The following is a 21,444-nucleotide window of genomic DNA, read 5'->3' on the forward strand; positions in this document are numbered from 1 at the left end:
TCTCAGACTATCTGAGATCCCTCAGGGAAACCTCAGTGAGATCTCTTCATGCCTAAGGGATTTCATCAGTTTGGGCTGGCTTTTGGAGCCAATTCACTCTTTTTTTTTTCCTGCTTCTTCTTCTAAGTTTGTTCACTTCTTACCAGTTCCCAGCCAGCCAGGAATCAGAGGTGGTTCATCAGAGTGCTAAGACCTGCAGGAAGGCATCCTTAACAAACAGACCACTGAGCATCCATTTATCTTTTTTCTCTGAAATGTAAATCAGTTGCTGCCACTGGTGTCATTGGGGTTAGACTGTAGCCACAGAGATCTCTTCTCTGATCATTGTTTTGTCAGGTCCCTTATTTTGCTACCTCAAGTAGCTAGGCCCCAAAGATAATCCTGCCAAACCATGAAGAAAGATAGGGAAGAGGAAGGGGTAGGAGCTGTAAGAGAGCCCCCAATTCTCTCCTAATATTACAAAGTAATAACTGGGCACTGGGATTCCAAGGAGAAAGGAAAGCATCAAATCATTTATTTCCAAATAACACAGCAAAAAGAAGGCACAAGTACACAAAGTCTTTTGGAGGGGAAAAACTTACTTTATTTAACTTACACATACATATTTTTAAGAAGAGTATGCCTCTGCTTTCAACTTTGTTTTTATTCAACAATCACTGTCAAATACACACAACTTTTTTCTTTCAACTTATTTCATAATTTAACGGCTGTTAAAGGGGGGAGATTCTTAAATCACAGTGTAGATAGACAAGATACCAATAATCTAAGGGTCGACTCAAGCTGGTGTGTAAGTTAGTCGTGGTTATAAGAGAGTTGCCTGACTGTATAATTCAGTTTCTTTGCAGTCACTATATTTCCCCATAAGCTAGCAATACCAACAGACATATGGAGAGTCCAGTAAACAAACAACATCAATATAAGAGACTTTTGCCACAACTATAACCGATTACATGGGTTACAATTTGGGGAATGTTCTTCACAACTCATCTAGTTAACACACAGGGTCGGGTGATGGGCATATCCTTATTTATTTAAATCACCTTTAAAACTACTGTAGGAGGTTGAGAAAACCTGAACAGGGGCATTTTTTTTTTTTGTGTGTGTGTGTGTGTGCTTTTGTTTGTTTGGTTTTTTTTTTGTTTTTGTTTTTGTTTTTTTTTTTTTTCTAGGCACACTATAAAATGAGGAAATGCACACAGGGGAAGGGGTTGGCACGTGCATGCACCTTTTGGTCACTATCTTGTAAACCAAACCTTCAGGACTCCAAGATAATCAAGAAAAAACAATGGAAATATTGAAATGCTTCTCTCCCTTATGCTACCATCCTTTAGATTAACGACAGAAATGGAGTGTTGATTGCTGCCAGTGGTGAGAGTCTATTTATACCAGAAGTTTCTCTGAAGAAAGGAAAACTTTAACAGTACTTGTTTTCAGGGGTTAAGTTCCAAGAATCCCAGGCAGGAATATTTGGAGCCTGAGTGATGTCCAGGAGAATCCATCCCGTTAGTAAACCTGGGCAGATGGAATGCAGGCCTGGATAGATAGCACAACCACAGGAGCATAGACTAGGGATTCATACCCTCTGCCTCTACCTTTCCTGCATTACCTAATGTACCAGTTTTGATGCAAAGAGTCCTTCAACATCTGCACGCATCACCAGGACTGAAACGACACAATGCTTTTCTGTTTTCTTTTCCCCTTAGCAAAAACTTATTCCTAAAGTTATCTACTGGTGGAGTGTAGGGATTTGCTGTTGTTGTTTTATTTTAAGAAACTTGATTTTATCTCTTTAGCAATGGTTTGAAACCAATAGGGCAAAGTGAGTTTGACAGAGAGGAGAACAAATCGCTGACAAAGAACCTTTTACATTTCACCAGCGTTGTTAGGACGACAAGCAGGAATGTCTCAGATAATAACTCCCACTTCAAAGATTTCTCAGCTCAATAGAAGGCAGACCATCCTTTTTATTCAACCACAAGGACAGGCACTAAAGAAGACTCTACTGTTTGATTTTTTTTCCACCGTGTTTATTTTTCCCCTATTCACTAGGGTACTTGGATAAAATAAACAACAAGACAATTAAGGGAACATGGACTTCTAACTTTGCTGCCATCTTCCCCATCCCCTTGGCCTTGGGCTTTTCAGTGTGTACCCAGACCTAAGGATACCACACAGTGACACATCAGAGAAAAAGTTTAAGGGACTGAGAGACTTCTAGGGCGAGGAGGCAGTGGGGCACCTCTGGGAAACACAGTGAAACGAAGTGTCCCTGAGGCATAGTGGTTAACAGCTCCCATACTTTCCCAGGTTGGCCACCTTCATCTTAAGTCCCCGTTCGACTCTGTGTCGCAGACAACTGAGCTCGGGGTGCTCCTTTGGTAAACTTCTCGGGGATGCCCTAGTCATTTATTCTGACTCTGGAGCCTTTGGGCGCCTTCAAGATTCTCGGAGTCCGGCTCCTCCTCCCTTTCTTGATAGAGTGCCGGGTGCCAAACCCCGCTACATCAGGGTGCAGAGTGAACCCCTAAACACTGGCAAGACAGGTCCTGGGAGGAAGTATATACTGGAGAGCACAGTGACAGTATTAAATGGCGTGAAAGCAAAGGTCAGCGCAAATGTATCTTAATAGAGTGTCCGCAGTGAAGTGTGCCGCCTTTGAAGAGGCCGCTCCCCGCGCGCTTTTCCATGGCGAGCCTAACGCGGCATGCTGATGCTCCGTCAAACTCACACTTTCAACCCCAAAACGCGACTCTTTGAACAACCCGAGCTTGATTGGACCTTTCTCCTTTTCTTTTCCTTCTTACAAACCATTTCCTCGCCTTTAGAAACTCGCCATCAAACCCAAATACGCCCTCTGATCACCGCAGAAAGCAGAAACAAAGAGGGCTGAGCGGCGATTCAAGCGGCCCTTTTCTTCCCTCGCATTATTATCCATTTTTATTATGATCGGGAACAAGTGCCCATTCGCGTGGGTTTTGTTTACCGGAAATTAAATGAAAATGATTTAGTCCGCGTCAAACAAAAATATATACTTGTATACACAAGAAAAAAGGCCTGTTAGACGTAAATATTATGTCCTTAATGAAAAGCCTGGACGGGCTCCAGGCTCGGCCTTTCAGGATTTCAGTGAGACTTGCCCATTGCCATAGAAATCCTAACTTACCATGAAGATGCACCGTGGCGAAGAAACACTGCTTTGTGAGAGAGCCCTTTGATGTCGCAGGCGCAAGATGCGGGCGCTCAGCTGCGCAGGGCAAGATTACCTTGAAAGCAACATCTGTAACAAGCAAATGAAAAATTAAAGGCGATTAATGATCGGCCAAACATTTTTATTTCATTTCGTTATTTTGGACTGGGGAGGAAGGCAAAACGAGGTGTTTCGAAACAGAAGAAAAAGAAAGGAGTCTCGTGTGAGGAGGGACAGTTTTAAAATATTAGCAGAGGTGTCCAGTCCCCCCTCAAATGTTCTATGCACCATGGGGAGAGGTTAGTGTTTGCCCATGGGAACAAGTTCCTTGCTTCCCAACTGTCCCTGGGGGCCAGGCTGCCTCTGCGCCACGTTATGACTCAACAGCGCGTTCACTGGAGATGCGTAACAGAGATCTCTCTTTTATCAGTAAAGTAGTAAGGAAAACAACCCCATTCGGGCCAAAATGGTACTTTATTGGATAGAAGTTGTGGGGTCTGGGGAGGAACATGAGTGAGACTTTTCTACCGAATTCTGGGAACGGGGGGGGGGGGGCTAGAAGACAATGCAGCAAGAGTTGCTGGTCCAGCTTTTATTGTATTCAATATGTCTTTTTTTTTTTTTTTTTTTGGTGGCCTCGGGGATCATCAGAGAGCTTCATGGGAAGTGGACTAGACTCTACCTCACAGCTACATCCCCCACCCCGGCCTCAGGGCTCAGGTTGTAAAATCGAGTTCCTAGGGGCTTCCTTCTAGGCATTGCCCTCCTCCACATGTTTATTTCAGATTTTTTTTTTTTTTTTTTTTTTGAGAACTGGACAAGCCTGGCGATACCTCCCCTTTCTCTCTTTGACTGCCACGCTATTTCCTTTGCTGTTTTTTTCTTTCTTTAAAATCTCAGCTAGGATTTTGAGGCAGCTCCCCCTTCCCTACAGAGAGTGGCAGGCTAGGAGGAAGGCCCCGTGTGCTTCTCCCCCTTGCTCTCCACCCCCACTAATATCTGGATCCCCCTCCCCTGCCAACACACACACCTCCGAGGACTTCATAACCGGCACATCAAATACTCTCAACTCTTCAGACCTATTAGGTGTTTGCCTGCATAATAGTTGTCATTGTGCTTCATTTCTCACATGCCCACAAACTTTTTTTTTTTTTTTTTAAAGAAGGCTAACATTGTGTTAGCTAACAAAAGCTATTGGAGAACGGATGGTGTTCTCTAAGGCACATCCTGGACTGCGGAGACCTTGGTTCAATGCTGACATCAGCCAGCTCCGGGTCCCCTGCTTGAGCACCTATGAGGCTCTATAGCGGTGCCTAAACAGATGGGGGTGGGAAAAGGAAGGCTGGGAGCTTCACAACTCAGAATCCTTAAAAAGCCTTTTAGCTCTCCTTTGTCTCTGCTTCCTATTGTTTTGGACCCACTCCCCACTGCAAGTATAAAATGTAAATGGAGTTTGAAGCCCAACAGAGCAGACCTATCTGTGTCCTCTGCTAGGCACTGGGGTTGAAGGTATGTAGCATCCCAAGAGAGAAGGGGAGAGAGTCCCCCTACTTCTCTCCCTTATAAAAGTGGTTGAACAACGCAGGACTTCTGGTTTCTTTGTCGTTGTTATTCGCTTATTTTGTTGTTGTTTTTCAGGATTAGCTATGGAAAGGGAGAGTGTATGGAGGCAAAGAAGAAGATAAATGGGCTGCAAGAAAATGGTTGTGGAATTCTGTCCACCACCTCCTGGGCTCTGAACGCCTCTGTTTGCGATTGATGGGCGAGGGGGAGGGAAGGAAAAGGAGTCCGAGACTGGGATCTGGGGAGGCAATGGCCCAGCCTCAGGAAAATCTTTTCCACCCTTCCACACCTACAGGGAAAATTTATGGCTTTACTTGTGACACCTGCATTTGCCAGAATTGTTAATAAATTCTAATAAGTTTTGTTTTGTTTTGTTTTGGTCTGTCTCCTTATCCCCGGACATTGGTTTCATGGGCAAAGGGCGGTACAGGATGTGACTGTGGCATGACCACATTTATGTTTTCCTATAAGGATCTAGTATCAGTATATTCAGTAACTTTTAATGGCGGTCTAGCTACTTGCCGGCCCTTCTACTCTCCCTCCCTTCGTTCCTTGCCTACTCCTTGAAGCTTCGGTGGCCAGGCCTAGACTCGAAGTCCACACGCTGGGCAAGTAGTGGCCCTGATACTGGAGGCGGCGGCAGTGGCTGCGGCTGGGCCCAGAGGTGTCGTTAGCCTGGGGTGGGGGCGCTGCAGAGTCGGCCACCGCTGGGCCAGGCGACCGAACACACGTACCATTCGCTCACGTCTGCGCCACGCACCACCGCCGCAGAGCAGGCTCCCGGGGGCTCCCGGCCGCTTTCTAAGGAGGGCGACGCGAGAGCGGACGGTAGAGCCGAGTCGTAGCCGGAGCTGGGCGGCGGCGAACGGCCGTGAACTTTCATGTGCTTTCGCAGAGAGCTGGGGTGCGTGTAGCACTTGTCACAGCCGCGCACCTTGCACATATAAGGCTTGTCGCTCGTGTGCACGTGTGAATGCTTCTTGCGGTCGCTGCTGTTGGCGAAACGCCGTTCGCAGCCCTCGAACTCGCATCGGAAGGGCTTCTCGCCTGGGGGGGGTGGGGAGGAGGTAACGCAGAGACGTTAGTAAGGTGTGGGCTGCGTTCCAATCCCCTTGCTCTTTTGTTTTCAGCAAAAGGCCCACAAAAGAGTTTTTTAGAAATTACTTTTCCTCCGTGCTTTAGGTTTGATCCCCCTCCCCCAGCCCGCGAGGAGGTGAAGCCCTCCTAAAGGCTGCCACTCCTCCCCCTGTCAGTTCTGGGCCTAGGGGTGGGGGTGGGGTGGGGGCCGTGGGAGGTGGAGCGACCGTGACTCCACCACAGTCATTTCCATTCTCCAGAATTCTTATCCGGGCGCGTTGTTGTCCTCCAACTTTCTATCTGTGTGGAGGCAGAAGCACCTTTGCCCAAAGAATGGAGTTGCTTGAGTTGCCTTTTCTTTTTTTTTCCTTTCCTTTTCTGTATTTGAAGTAACTGCCCCAGCCATCTGTCTCTGCCCTAGTGAGCCATGCCCAGCAATCCGCCGGACACATACTGCATCCTCGTCCAAAGTGTTTTCTGAAGTAGGTTTTTGTGCAAGTGCCAAAGCAATGAGAGGATCTAAGAGAATGGGTGGCGGATGGTTCTTGCGTGTGCCTAGTGTGGGGAAACATTCTGAGCAGGGATCCATCCCGAGGGCTATTTTCCCCAGGAAATAGAGCCCTCTCTCCTTTCCACTTCACCCGCCGACGACAAATATACTGCAACATTATTCGTGTCTTGACTAATCTATCCGAAATTCCTCGAGACTGTGTTCGTTCGCCGACTGTAATATTTTATTATACGGATCCAGCAGCGCAGCGGAGACCTTGTCGAGTGTAGCGCGGGCCCTCTCAGCCCAAACTGACAATTTCAGGTCCATGATCCTCCCAAGACAATTCCCCGCCCGCCTGTTCCACCTTGCAGGCCAGAGGAGGCCCAGAGGCAGATGGGGGAGAAAGTCAGCTCAGGCCTGGCGGTGTTAAGTCTGTTGAAATCGCGGCCCTGAGTGTGGCAAGCTTCGGGTGAGTGCCTGGTAGTGGCAGGCCGGGTCCGGCTCCACGGACCGCGGGGTGTAGCGAAGGTCTTAGAAGAGCAGGAAGGGCGTGCGCATATCTGGCTGGGACTATCCGCCCGGCCAAGCCTCATTCCAGGGGTTTCTGCTGCTGTGTGGGAGAGGAAAGGACCCCCACCCACCCCCTCAGAACCCAGATTTCCAAGTCTCTGGCACAGCTGAGGTTGTTTCGAAAAGGAATTGGGGGGGAGGGTCTCCGCTCTAAGGTCTCTGCTCTAAGGTCTCCGCTCTAAGCAACTGGAGGTCCTGGGTGTGATCGGGGGTGCTAGGACCTCCCTAGCATCTGATTCAAGAGCAAGATGCTCCGCCGCTGGCTCTGACATCGCTTCTTCCGCGGTTTACACGGGAGACTCCCCGATAAGCCCCACAAAGCCCCCATCGCGCTGCGCGGCGTCGGAGAGCTCAGGTTGGGACAACCTGCCTTTGGCTTGGGCAAAAGCGGGCGAATCGGTCTCTCGCGCCCCGGCCGCAGACCCTTGCTGGATGAGCTGGTACATCAAGATCCCCAGGAAGAGGTTGCCCGCTGCCATTTTCACAGGACAAGGCACGGTCTTACAGAATAAAAAAAAATTGGAGGATATGTATAATGAACAAATCAGTGCCCCTACTCGTCCCCGGATCTCTCTCCCTTGGTTTCACCAGCGTTTTCAAACCCCAAATTCTTCTCCCTCCCTTCCTCCTTCTCTTCTTCATTAAAAACAAAAAAACAAAACAAAAAAAAAAAACTTTTTTTTTTCAGTTGAAGCCTACAAAAGAAACTAAGGGGATTTTTTTTTTTTGGCGGGGGGTGAATAGAATTTGAGATTAGAACTTGAGGCTAAAATTTTTCTAACCGGAGTCGGGGGGGGGGGGGGCGGTGGCGAATTCCGCTTCCACACACTCCATCCCCAGTGTCTGGCCGTGTAAACTAGAAAAGTATTTCGCTCTAGACGAGAAACAGGAGAAGAAAAGAAGCAGGTACGGAAAGGCTTCAGTACCGGGAGGGGGGTGGTGGCGGCGGCGGCGGCGGCTGCGGCGGCGGTGAGCAGGCCCCCGGGAAACCCGGTGCAGCCCGGCCCTAGCCTTCCCTAGCTGCAGGAGGCGCCCTGGTCTCTGCGCTCAAGACGGCCCTCCCTCCCCGCCGCCCTTCCCCATCCCACCCCACCCCACCCCCACGCCCCAGCGCGACTCCCTGGGTGGGAGGGTGGACCCTGCGGCGCCTTGCTGGGCCTGCCTCCTGCGGGACGAGCCGAGTCTTAGGCGGGAGCCGCTGTAGGCCTCGAGCCTCCGGACCCCGATCGGGGGCCCTGGCCCTGGCTCCGGCCCTCGGCTCCGACTCCAGGGTGCCAGCCATGGTCTCCGTCCGCTCCGCCCCAAAGTTGGCCGGCCTAAAGGGGCAGCCGGGCCAGCGCCATCTTCTCGCACTTGTGGCTGGGTCTGTTTTCGCGGTGACTCCGCCCCGAGCGGCCCGGGCGCCGGCCTGTACCCCCATCCCTCCCCCCACCCCCACGACGTCCCCCTCCCCACGAGGGCTGACTGACTGCGGGGAAAAGGTGGGGAGAGCCCGGGGCAGGGGTTCCGGGAGGCGCGCCAGTTTGGGAGGCTGGCCCGGCGTGCGCCCCTGGCCCGCGCCTCCCTCGCCGCCGCCGCACCATTGTTCCCCGGTCTCTGTCACAGTCGCAAAGTGAAAACCTTTCTTCACACGCCGCCTCCAGAGCCTGGCCTGGGAAGTCACAGTCGGGAGAAGCCCAGCTAAGAAATCTGCTCCTGATCGCCGCTTCCGCGACTCGAGGAAATGAAACGCCATTAATATTTGAAAAGGCAATTATTTTCCTGTTGAATCGAAAACTGTCTTCATGAATAATTTGTAGAGAGTTCTATTGCCATTTGAGAAACATTTTGTTGCTGCTTTGCCTCCTCCTTTTCTTGCCATTACTTAGGAGATTTGAGGGTCGGGGAGGGCTCTGTGGTTTTTGTTTTTTTTTTTTTTTTCTTTTTCTCTTTCTTTTCTTTTCTTTCTTTCTTTTAAACCCGAGCTGTAATGAATCAGGACAGAGACCGAAAAGAACGCGCAATATTCTGCCTTGAGTCCATGCAAGCCCGAGAGCCAGCCAAGCACACTTCTGCTTCTCTGATGTAGGTCGATTACGCGAAGAATTTAACCATTTTCTGCTTCACAGACTTCCAACAGTGGGCCGGCAAAGAGCAGTATAAGTTTGTTTGCTTCAAAATCCCTGTCATTAAAGATGAGTTCTTTCTCCAGCCCCGGATTGTGAATCCACCTTCCAGGTGCTGGCAGCCAGCCCCTGGAGCAGCAAGTCTGAGAGCTAGAATCATAGTCTTACTTATCCCTCTGTCCCTGGGGATATAACTGGAGGGAAGAGAGAGAGAGGGGGGCAGATGAATGAGACAGAGTGGGGGGACATCTCAGAACGTGCTCTAGAAAACCATACAAGACGATCGCTGACATGCCAGGGGGCTAAAGAACGAGATCAGCCTATGCCAGTATTCTAACACTACACCTCACGGAAAAGGCAGTTGATGGCAAGATTTAGCAAGCTTCCTCCAAGGTGCTGCAAGTACCGGGGACTGCGACTCTTAGAAAGGTTGCCGTTTAAACAAGGCTGGGTGGAAAGGAAAGATCTAGCCCACAGAACTGGAGCACCAAACTGAAATTCCTCTGGTCTCCGCATCATTCTTCCCTTTTCCCGCCTCCAAGATGGGGGAGGGGAGAAGATTCTGACTTCTTAAACTTCAAGGGGGGGGGAGTAAGGAGAGTCAAACGGTGGCTGCTAAACTAATTAATGTAACTTCACAGGCTGCTCGGAAAGTGTGAAAACTTTCTTCTTGCAATTGTATTAATTAGATGCTTCTGGCCAGAAGAGTTCAGCTCCCAGGCTCCTTCGCTGAGCTCCCGTCCTTTTTGTTAACTGGAGCTAACAGATGTGGTTGACACATGCCCCTGTTTCCCTTACCAGCTCGGTAAATGACGTTTAAGGCACTGGGTCTCCTTGGGTCTCTATCAAAGTAAGAACGAGGCTTACCAAAAAAACGTCCCTTCTGTGGAGCCAACAATACAAAAACAGCTCAAAAGTAGGCCCCCAAGGCTCACAAACCCTAAGGAACGTATTAAGGTTCAGATGACCCCTCAGTCCAGGTTGATGGTGAAGCTAAAGGGGAGAAAAGGTTCCCAAAGTGATCTGTAAATGGGAGGCAATCGTTCCCATTTCCTTTAGGACTTTGGGGGAAAACATGCCGTTTTAAAATATGCCTTAAGACCAGACTCCAGGGACTGGGGATCTACCTCCATGCCCAGGGGTCAGTCTCCAAATCCTAAACCGAATTGAGTCAAATCAAATCTCTGAGCCAGAAGCACCCCTTACCAACCAGGATGACAAAAGTCTGGAGCCACTCTCTCCAGACAGCCTCCGGGAAGCGGTGAGCCTAGTAGCAGAAGCTGTTAATTACCGGTTCATAAGTCTGGCTCAGGGAAACAATACCGAAATACCTCCCTCCTCCCCTCAGTTGGAACTTAAGGAAATCCAGACCCAAGGCTCTCTGCCCCACGGGGCCGCAGGAGGCAGACAGCACTGAGTACTGACCTGTATGTGTTCGTTTGTGTATTTTGAGATTTTCTGATCTAGCAAAGACTTTCCCACACCCTGGGAAAGGACAAGGGAAGGGCTTCTCGCCCGTGTGCACGCGGATGTGATTTACAAGTTTGTATTTGGCTTTGAAGGGCTTGCCCTGCCGCGGACACTCCTCCCAGAAGCAAATATGGTTAGCCTGCTCTGGGCCGCCGACGTGCTCCACGGTGACATGCGTGACCAGCTCGTGCATGGTGCTGAACGTTTTGGAGCAGGGGCGCGGGGACACCGGGCCTTCATCCCCCAGCCACTTGCAGATGAGCTCCTGCTTGATGGGCTGGCGCATGTAGCGGAAAAAGGCTCCAGGGCCATGGGGTGGAGTGAGGTTCATGGTCAGGTTCATGCCACCATAGCCGTGCAGGGCTGTGGCTGCTGCCAGAGTGTCGCCGCGGGCCGTAGGCCCCGGTGCAAAGGGTTCCGACCTCGCGTACATGTCTCCAGGGAGCCCCAGACGCAGGAGTCCGTTCAAAGGACGGCTGTGGGAGGCCGGAGGAGGCTGCTCGTGAAGGCCCGCAAACACCGAGGGGTTCGAAGCCGCGGCCAGCTGGGGCCCATGGTGTCCGCAGCTGCTACCTGTTGAGACAAATAGCGTGTATGAGAACCGGCGGGGCGGGCTCCGCACTTTCCCCGGGCCCCGGGGACAAGCTCTGCCCAGCCGCATCTAGGTTTCTGGCGTCGGTGCTGGGATCTTGAACCAGACGGTGCCCGGTAGTAAACCTGTGGAACCAAGCGAAGCCAAAAAGCCTCCGCCTCCGTCCGGCTGGGCTACAATTCTGCCGAGTCCCCCGCAGCGCCATGAGCCGGAGAAGGGGTAGTGATAATGGAGTAGGTGGGAAAGGAAGCGGGGCTGAGTCTGTGGGTGCCTGGGGGCACGGCCTCTGCCGCAGAGGTGTAAGACCCCTGTATCTCAAGATTACTTTGTCCACCAACACCAAGGGGTGCTCCAGGGCCAAAGACGGGTGTGATAGGAGGGGTCATTTTGGAGGTGGTGAAGTTGGAAGTGGTTAGTGATTTTAAAGCGTCCTAGACGGATATATTAATTTCAGCGTCCCACTGGGCCTGGAAGGGACCGCCTGCTGCACCTCTGCCGGGCGGCCGCCAGTGCTATCGCTGCCTGGCGGTGCAAAGAAAGGGCAACCGAAAAAGAAAAGAAAAGAGAGAAAGAGAGAGAGAGAAAAAAAACTTATGCAAAGTGGTGGGGATTTTTTGTTTGTTTGTTTTGTTTTGTTTTGTTTTTCTTTAAGTTTGGGGCACACCCCCCCCCCTTTTCTCCGTCTTTAATGTCTGTGTGAAATCCCGGGCCCTACAGAGGCGGCAGCAGGGAGCTTAAGGAAATGAATAGATTCGGGGCTGCGGCCCCGGGCCACCGTGAGAACAATCGCCAATGTCGCCCATTGGCCGGTGGTCTGGCCCGACGTCAGTGATGACAGCCTCTCTCTCTCTCTCTCTCTCTCTCTCTCTCTCTCTCCCTCGCCCTCCCTCCCTTTCCCTCTCTCTCTCTCGCCCCCTCCTCCTCCCCTCTCCCTCCCTCCCTCCTTCCCTCTTTTGCACCCTCCCCCAACCCCAATTTCATTTCACGCTTCTACTGCTCATGCGCTCTGACCCAGGCACGGAATCTTTTCTCTTTCATGTAACTCCCTCCGTCCCCCCAACCCCCCCCACCCCCATTCCAGAAAGCCGAGCTTTGCCACCGAGCTCCTGGAAGTCAGTGAGCTGGTGAGTTTATGCGTGTACCCGTGCGGACTCCGGGAGGAGCAGAGTCCCTCGCACAGTTGAGCACTCAAGCCCCTCAAGGTGCATCGGAAGTTTGTCTTTGAGCGCAGAGGAGACTGTCTGGGTCAAGGCAGGAACATAGGCTACCGGCTGCCTGGAGCAGAGAAACTTCTAGGGTAGAGAACCTAGGGCCCAATTTCATTCTCTTTCGTTTCCTGACATTTCTTTTCTCCCATCTCTCTCCCTTCCTCGCTCTGCTCTCATTTTCCCTAAACCTACAGCGTGTGCCTGCCACTCTGCCGGTCTGTGTTCACCCCTCCTTCCTCTTCTTCTCTACTACGCTCTTCTCCAGGAGCCTTGCCTTGGTCTCTTTTCGGTGCCTGGCAGTCCTGAAAGTAGAATCCCTGAGTGACTCAACCAGAGGAGGTCAGAAAGAGGGGAGAAGTCCTGTTTCAGACTCACCCCAGGCTCTCCTGAAAGGGCTCTTTTCATCATACTTCATATTTATCTACTTGAGGGTATTCTGCTAAGAAAATAAATGGATGAACGAATGGCTCTGGACACGCAAATGGGAGGAACAGATCCTTGCTCTGGAGTCTAGGAGCCAGGGCATTAATCTGAGGGTCCTGAACCCTATGCCGCGAAGCCAGAATAATGTTCCAAGAATGGCAACTTGGATTACTTTCGGTCTGTGGCCACTTGTTGCCAAAGCTTTAACCTTAGTGTTTACTAATCTTTAGGACTCTAGAGAATGGATGCCATAACTGGCTGCACCCATGGGCTTCAATCTAAAATTGCCACCACGGCAGGCTGAGGAAGACAAATTCAGGAAGATTTCAATTCTGGTTCAGGAATGTCTGCCCTAGGATTGACTGCTTCCTGAGCCCAGGCCCCTGCTCAAAAATTCCAGCGGAAACTTCTTGGATCTTCCTGACCTCTTTAGGTCTTTTAAAGAAAGTTCTAAATATGGAGAAGAAGAAAGGATAAAACATAGCCCTTTAAGAGAAGGGAGGGTTTGCACAAATTGCATGAAACATTAACAGAATTGATGGAATGGCCCCCTCCCCCATGATGTTACATTCCATGTAATATAAAGGTAATGTAAATAAAGGCCTTTGCTTTGTTTGTTCTGTCTTATTTTGTTTTTGAGACAAGGTCTTCTGTAGCCCAGGATGGTCTAGAGTTTGGATGGTTTTGAACTTCTGCTCCTCCTGACTCCACTTTCAGGAGCTGGGTTTGCAGATGTTGCCACCACATAGGAGCTGATGCCATGCGAGCAAAAAAGGGAACCTAGGATTCAGGGCATGGGTACTGTACTCCACCAAGGGAGCTACTCCAGCCCTACCCCCTAAACAAGGCTTTAAATTTTTTTTTAATAATTGACTTATTTTCTAAAGCTTGGTACTTTCTTCATTCATCCCTGCTTGGGGCAAGGGATTTAGCATGGGATTAACTTCCACAATAATTTCTCTAGCTTTGAATAGTTTGTATCTCTCTGAGATTTGGTGGGCACGCACACACACACACACACACACACACACATACACACACTGAAGAGAAGGAGAGACATTTGAATTCTTTCCAAGAAACCAAAGCCTTTCCTGACGTTTTGAAAACTAGACTCTGAGAACTTTATGCTTCCGGCTTCCCCTCCTTTTGAATGCTTCATTTGCTTTCCCTTGTTAGCCCTTTAATGAGAGGCACTTCTATCTGGTGGGCTTGCTTTTCCCTCTCCCTCCCCTCTCTTTATTTCTGGACAGTTATCAAATTTCAGTGAATTTCAGAGTCTGACCTCCAAGAAAAATGAAGCATGTATTCAGGTGAGTCTGAGCTGAACTCCCCTGTGCCTCAAGGGCTTTCAACACAGCATACACGGTGATAAAAGAAAACAAAGTGTGTCTCTTCTTGCCCAGCTATTTCTATCATCTGAACCTCAGAACTGAGATGGTACACCTGACCAGGAATTAACGTTTCTCTCACCTAAACATAGGCAATTAATTGTTCAGGATGTGTCAAATGCACAATCCATTTTAGCTTTGGTTAATTATTCTATCAGAACCAACATGGGTTTTTCATATGCATACTGTGACCAAATCCCCATTAGAAGTTTTGGATAACAATTCAGAACAGGTTTTGTTGTTGTTGTTTGTTTGTTTTGTTTTGTGTTTTAAGCATTTTCAGAACTATTTGGAAGCCTGGTGAGCATGCAGCACTCCTAACAGTCATGTATTTGCTTCCCATTTTCACAGCAGAAGAAAATGCTAACTTTCTATTAGCAGGTTACAGAGAGAAAGATTTTTTAAAAATCCAAGTTTACAGACCTTCTGAACTGCAAGCACTGACCTGTGTACCCAAAGGTTAGAAACCAAAACCAAAGCCGAAACAAAACAAAACAAAACAAAACAAAACAAAACAAAAAAAAAAACAGAGGATTTTGTAAGCACATCTTGTTAGTATACAGGCTGTCTGACTAACTGTGCCCTTGAAAAGGTATGAACATGTGTATGACTTTTTGTGCCAGCAGCAAAAGGGCAAACACATCTGATTCAGCCAAAATCACTGACAGTAGTCTGGCCCCATGGAGTTCCTTCCCAGATGCAGCCTTCCCTTGAAGCACTAAAAACATCTGGAGCCATCCTGGGTAGACATTTCTTGAGTAGCCAGGGGTCAGTTGACCTGCAGGTCACAGAGGCTGCCTGATCCTTGCAAGGTTCTTGGAGCCATATGGTCTATACCTCGGTTGACTAAACATAACAATGGGACCAGACATTCTTTTAAGGTCTATTTCCCTAGAGACTGAGTTAGAGAGAAAAATATATTTTTGTATCCATTTATATTTACTGATGTAGAACTTTGAGCAATTATGTAAGGGCCTTTAAGGTATATTTCTAAAATAAACTCCAAAACGGTCTCAAGCTAATCAGAAATGACAAGTCATGGAGCACCAATGTTCTAGAGGTGTATTTTAGTATTTCCAGAGATCTTTTTGATGTCCCAGGCTATAAAGATCCCCAGTTTCAGAAACTGTCAGTTGGGCAGAAGTGCTAATCTTCACTGGAGCTCAGTTTGCTTTCAGGTGCTCCCTGTTTGGTTTGCAAAGACAAGGAGTCTAAGAGGTGTTCTTGGCAAATGCAAAGGCAAAGGCAGTAAAGCTTTCATGAGGTCTTATGTGAAGCAGACATCACTAGTCCTTCAACATCTGTCATTCTCTAGATCCTCTGAAAATTAATACCTAGAATCATGGCTTTAGCATTTTTGCTCAGAAAAGACACTAACATAAATGGTGGAAACCAAGGATTTCTAGTTTACTTTCTAGAAATAGGGCAGTTTGTGGCTTTATCATCTATCAGAGCACCTTACATCACTGGCTTAAACATAGGACCTCTCTTCTTGGAAAGGTGAAACAATGGAGACAAGGCATCAGTGGCTGGGCTACCTTTCTTTTTTGATCTTTGAAACAATGCTAAATCATGATTACCTATTCAGTTGAGGGAGTATGGCTCAGAGCCAGGCCAAACAGCTTCTGTTGTCTGAACATTCTGCTTCTAGACCTGCAGCCACTTCCTCAGTTTTGTTTTTACATTTCTGACCATGATGCCACTCAAAATAAGGTGTATAACTCTGAAGAAGCTATTCACTGACTTCAGGATTCCTGCAGTGGGAGGTTTCTCCAAGACTTATGAAAAGAAATCATTTAAGACACCCAAAGCCTGCCATATGTCAAATCCTAAATTATGCAAAGGAGATGAGGGAGGTCTGTCAGGAATTTTTTAAAAGAGGAAAATGTTCCTAATTATGGAAAATTTAGCTTTAATCATTATTAATGGAATGGAGCCTATGGAAAAAATTATGCTTACAAGTAGTTCAGTTTCCAAGAAATGCTTTTGCAAAATGCCATTTATTAAAAGATTGGGAGAAATGGATAAAAGAACTCCCAAGATAGATCAAAACAACTGAATTTATGTAATAATCGCATCCCCCCCCCTTTTTTTTGACTTCTGCTACAAAATCATCCCAAATAATAAAAGAGAGTCATTTCCTAACTTACTTAACTTTTGTTAAGAAGCTTGTCTTGCATACTAATAAGGAGACATCTTTGGAGAAAACATAGAGTTGTATAGTTGAAATGAGAACAAAAAAAATAGATGCCTGAAAAGGGGAGGGGGGGAGCCAACCTTAAATCCTATCCTTATTCTAAATGAAATATGAAATTAAATCCTTCACAATGAAGGTATTTCTGACAGAGTGGCTGTCAGTCACTTTTGGTTCAGACATCACATTGTGGGAACATAGTCACTTCCACATTGCAGAAGCCTGGTGCCCCTGGTAGAGATGATGCGTATCTTGTAAACCCCATCACCAAGATCAAAGTCTGCTTCTTTCATGGAAGCCAATACATGTCAAACCTCATCCCAATCAAATTGTCTGGAAATGAATTCAAGATGAATATGTCATAGAATAATGTGACAGTGGAATTGCAGAAGGTCAAGGGTGGTTGTTTCGATGATCGAGTACTCAAATATTAATTCTAGAACGTCCAGATGAGTAGGCATTGAGGGCTAATCCTCGGGCTGCTGCTGGTGGGACAGTGTGTCATTGATTTGTGTGCAAATGCATCAAACACTAAGGTGTTATTCTAAGTTTCATTTGGACTCTAGAGATGTGCCTAAACTCACATCCCCATATAACGAAAAGAGAAACAATCAAATATGCCTTACGCATAAACACACACACACACACAGAGAGAGAGAGAGAGAGAGAGAGAGAGAGCAATCTTTAGCAAATCTCTATTTATAGTAAGATTTTTTTTAATTACTCACTTGATTCTTTCAGGGTGTTTCTGTAAAGCCGTAACCGTTTCCTCATCACCAAGGAAGTCTTGTATTTCATTTTCTGAGTTTGAGCCTGCTTGAGAAGAAAAGCCCTGAGTAAAACAATACCATACATGTTTCTGTGACCTGAGTGTGTGAAAGAAAGATGTTAGTCTGAAAATAATCCTTTAGCCTTTCTCTGATCGTTTTTAAGTTTGGGAACAAACACACAGAGATTGCTATGGACTATTCACATTTCTTGTAAAATGACATGGCTTGGTAATAAAAAAATTGAAAAATTCTAATTTCACAGCTAGATTTTTTTATCACTCATTGTTCTGACTTTTAGGTGGAAGTGTTCATTCAGTCTTCAAAAATCTGTGGCTTCTAGAATTTGAGATTTTGTTTTTTAAAAAAATCTCATTATTTCTTCAAGTTAGTTATTTACATTTGATGTGGTGTGGTGGGGAGAGCCCTCTATTCTCTAGGGGTGTGCAATCACGCTTAGTTATATTGTTGGAACGAAGAGAATTTCAGATTTTCAAATCCTGTTCTGTCAGTAGTCGTGAATAATCTTTTAACCCCACATGTCCCAACCCTTCCCACCCCACCCCACCCCCGCTCCAAACCCACTTGAGAGCTGTTAATGACTCATTTTTTTCAAAGCTAATATTAAATCCACTAGATTAAAAATGTACCATTTTTTTGTTACTGTTGTTCCTGCTGTTGTTTGGTGCCAAGTTGTCCCCTTTTTTTATAGTTGGAAAGTTTAGAAATCATGCCTCCCTCTCAAGATTGCTTGTCAGTGGCTGGAGCTACTAAGCATTCATTCGGCAACCATAAATCCTTGAAAGCATTCTGAGGATTTCTGCATCTGTCAGACAAGGCTGAAGACAGTGGAGCAGCCAAACAGCAATCCACCTAGTGTTGACCCTAAATTTGGTGAGGAAGGACAAACAGTCATTGAGAAAGGTCTGGGGCTGGACAAACACAGCAAGACCTCAGTCAATGGGACATTTGCCTGTCTTGACACTCTAGCCCAAAGAACAAGTGGCTATTTAACTTGTTGACCCACAGGCTAAATCCAAGTTGGGCTGCAGTGTCATCTGGGGCCCCCACCTCTAACTCAGACCCAAACTACCCGAAGGTTTTCATTCGTTCTTTTTCTTTTCCAGGCGCAGGCCTGACTATACTCACCTTCTCCTAGGGGGAAACTGTTTTCAGTTCTTTCTAACAAAAACAGGATTCTTCCAAAAAAGGTAACCAGCTCCTTCTAGCACAGACCAACAGAGAAAGGGGGCCCAACTTTGTATTCTTACAGAAGGGAAGTGAGCTGGGTGTCCTAGCTCTGAATGTCCTCATGGCAGGATGTCTAGCACCACAGTTTCTGGTTGGTTGGCAATAATAGAATTTACTTGTTTGCTTCTTAGGAAAAGGGGTGTAAGTTTCCCTAGAAACTTCTGTCTACACACAAGGCTGGCACAGCCCAGCTTCTAGGAGGTCTGAATTGCTGGTACCCTCATGCCCTCTGTGTATGTACCTTGTGCACTACAAATGCTTCCACAGGCATGCAAGCAAATGTTTCAGAGGTTGGACCACGCCAGACAAAAGGGTTCTGTACTAACACTATCATTTAGCCTGTGTAGCCAGTGATCTTGCTCAAAGAACAGAATGAGGAAAGAATTTGGGAACTGTCTCTGGGCCCCTGAATAATATATCTGGTCCCCAAGATAATATATCTGAAAAGCTCTTTGATTCCCCCCAAAATCTTGCTCCTGAGGTGTCTTCCCGTGCCAAAGGGCTACCAGCTCAGAAAGGAGCAGCCCCCAGGAGGTATCAGAACCAGCCTTCATCCTGCACCTTGAGAGGAGAGGGTGCCAGGGAGCCTCAGTGATTGATAGTGACAAGAAGATGGGATGGTTGGTAGTGCAAAAGACACACTATTTTTGTTTGAGGAATCACAGAGTCTGTCTGTTGTGAGGCGGATTTAGTCCACACAGGCCTGTCTAAGGTCAGAGGTCAACTAGAGCTGGTGACTCCAGTTCCACACCGATTAACTATCAGGCGTGAATACTTGCCTAAAAGGCGCAACCCTGGCAGGCTCAGAGTTGCCACGCGAAAGATGAAAGCTGCTGCTGGCCTTTGCTTGGAACAATCGCTGCTTGCACGCCTACTGCCCTGGCTACTTTCCACCAGCCCCGAAGCCCCAGGAAACTGGGCTGAACTCCTCGGTTATATACATACGCGCTTTCTTACTCCTGTCCTCCAGAGGGTAGAGATTGGATCCCTCCAGCTCTAGGCCGAAGGCAGGCATCCTAGGGATGCTCAGAGTCAAGCCTATACTAGTGGGGTCACCTGCAGACAATCTGGCTTGGGCACGTAAGCCTTATTTTAAATCCCTGCCCCAAAACACAGGAAGAGAAAAAGCGGTGCACCACAATTAGAGACCGGAGGTCACTGCCAAGCCTTGACATCCAATGGTACTTTCTGGAAGACTCCAGTGAATGCCGGGGACTCTAGAAACAGCCCTCCCATTCCCTCTGAGATTTTTCTAAGATTTCTCTATCTCCCCTTGTCCCCGAGGGCCCAACTTTTCGACTTTGCACCAGGCAGCTCTTTTACACCTCAATCCGTTCCCTTTTCTCTAGCCAGTAATTTGGTATATGTTCCCGGGTTTAGGCTTCAGCCTGTACCCTAAGAACTAGCCACAGCCCCCATTCAACATCCCGGAGAAAGAATGCCAAATCGCGAACCCATAGGCTACGGCGCAGACAGAGCAGATCCTAGAGTTAGAGTCCAGGACCAGGATTAGGGCAGGCAGGCAGCCAGCCGGCCCGAGGCGGACCCAGAAGGCATCCTCAGTGAGTATCCGGAGAAGTTCTGCGGTGTAGCCTCACGTAGCACTAACTTGATTCTTTGACCCCGAGCGAGGGGTAAACCGAAACCCTCCCTTGTGATTCTTGCCGGAGGGAAAAGCAGAAAAGCTGCCCGCAAAGGGACCCCTTCGCGGGCACCCTCTCCGTTTCCGACAAGAACAAGAAGGGCAAACCTTGGTCAGTTTTTGCTCTTCTTGTGCCCACGGTGGGCACACCCAGGCAATTTACAGACGAGAGGAGCGAAGACAAGCGGGCAACAAGCTGTTTTTGGTGCCATTGCCAGTAGGAGCCCCATCTGTCTTTTTTTGCACCCACTCTTCCCGGGAGGAAAGAAAGGACTCATCCTCAATACTGCCCCTCCCCACCCCCCCTTTAGAATCAGTGGGGTGGGGCCTGTATCCACGGTGCCTGTGTGTGTGTGTGTGTGTGTGTGTGTGCGCGCGAAGGTATAGATGAAGAAAAAAAAGTCTGACTAGGCCTATTCTCCCAATGGGGTTTGGGTGCCTAAGGCCCCCGTAAGGACATTTGCTACAAGGCCACTGGGGATACAGGTCTTCCCCGCCTGACCCCCCTGGTTTCCAGCACTTACCCTGCTCCACCTGTTGCCCGGATCACCTCATTTCTGCACATCACTTTGGGGTGGATGAGGGGGGACCAGAAACCCCTCTAAGCCTCTTTTGTGGTTCCACCGAGGCGGTCATCCTTCATTTCTCCTTCTCCAGCTTTCGGGGGAAGCAGTTAGGGAATGTATGATGAAGCAGAAATGAGCCGTCAGGATGATATTTTAATGGCTTATATGTCACGTTGGTGCATGTGGCTTTGAACTGGAGCCGCTCGCGTGTCCTGCAGAGAGCGCCGCAAATCCCACTTGATAACTTCTGCAACCCGCAACTTTTTCCCCCCTTTACGTTTACTCTTACCTTGTATACTTGGATGGGTTTCCTAACAATACCCTCTGTCAACGCCCCCGGTGGGTTTTCCACAGACTGGAGGAGAGAAGCCTGACTTTCTTTTTTGAAGAATTATTTTCCCTCCCCTCTCCCAACAGCCACCCTTCCCTCAGGTCCCCTCCCTAATTTTTTTTTTAAAGCACTCAAGGTGGGTTCAATATTTGTTCTCCCTAGTGAAAGAGCAGCACAGCCTCTAAGGAAAACACCTCCCAGATTAAACGATTTTCATAATTCTAGGGGCCACCTTCCCTTTGTAGGAGCAAAAAGCACTGAATGGTCTGTTATATCTTTTTCCCCAACTAAATAAATGATGGGTTAAAAATAAAGAAGCTCCTAGAACCACCTGCTCTGGCTCTTTCTGTCACTCTTTACACTCGGAGTCCACTCAGATTAGGGGAGCCGTGCTGGACTGCTGTACTGCTGGACTTGTTGCTGGGGGCAGAGTGCTCATCATTTCCTCTTTCCCTAGCATTTCTATTTTCTAGCTCTATAAGCACAGATGCTCAGCACAGTCTCAGGAACAGGGAAACCATGCCTACTCACAGCCTGACTTCAGAGCCAGAAGAGTGTGTGTGTGTGTGTGTGTGTGTGTGTGTGTGTGAAGGGCAGTGCAGTTCTAGTTCACTGTA

General features: G+C 48.1%; 1 protein-coding gene across 6 annotated transcripts; it reads right to left on the reverse strand.

Moving 5' to 3' along the window:
* Positions 1-570: 570 nt before the first annotated feature.
* Positions 571-20,896, reverse strand: Zic4 (Zic family member 4). Of its 6 annotated transcripts, none has more exons than XM_060385534.1 (6): positions 20,455-20,774; positions 17,688-17,922; positions 16,999-17,083; positions 10,421-11,038; positions 5,485-5,797; positions 571-3,277 (listed from the first exon to the last, which is right to left on the reverse strand). In XM_060385534.1, coding segments are annotated over exons 2-6 (1,020 nt in total). In that variant the 5' UTR covers positions 17,691-17,922; positions 20,455-20,774; the 3' UTR covers positions 571-3,276. The 6 variants fall into 6 exon arrangements, with proteins under 6 accessions (XP_060241517.1, XP_060241514.1, XP_060241513.1 ...); XM_060385531.1 differs by lacking the exon at positions 571-3,277 and adding an exon at positions 20,786-20,896 and having other exon boundaries at positions 3,963-5,797; positions 20,455-20,587; XM_060385530.1 differs by lacking the exon at positions 571-3,277 and adding an exon at positions 20,786-20,896 and having other exon boundaries at positions 3,963-5,797; positions 20,455-20,708.
* Positions 20,897-21,444: the final 548 nt, after the last annotated feature.

This window comes from Meriones unguiculatus, chromosome 6, assembly GCF_030254825.1.
Source record: "Meriones unguiculatus strain TT.TT164.6M chromosome 6, Bangor_MerUng_6.1, whole genome shotgun sequence".
NCBI classification, from domain to species: domain Eukaryota; kingdom Metazoa; phylum Chordata; class Mammalia; order Rodentia; family Muridae; genus Meriones; species Meriones unguiculatus.

Bases quoted from the DNA above. Each gene is read 5' to 3' on its own strand.
- Zic4 (XM_060385531.1), bottom strand. The intron at 11,039-16,998 runs GTGAGTAATTAA...TTGTCTCAACAG, and splicing joins AAACACCCTGAAAGAATCAA to GTAGCAGCTGCGGACACCAT. The intron at 5,798-10,420 runs GTCAGTACTCAG...CACCCCCCCCAG, and splicing joins ACACAAACGAACACATACAG to GCGAGAAGCCCTTCCGATGC.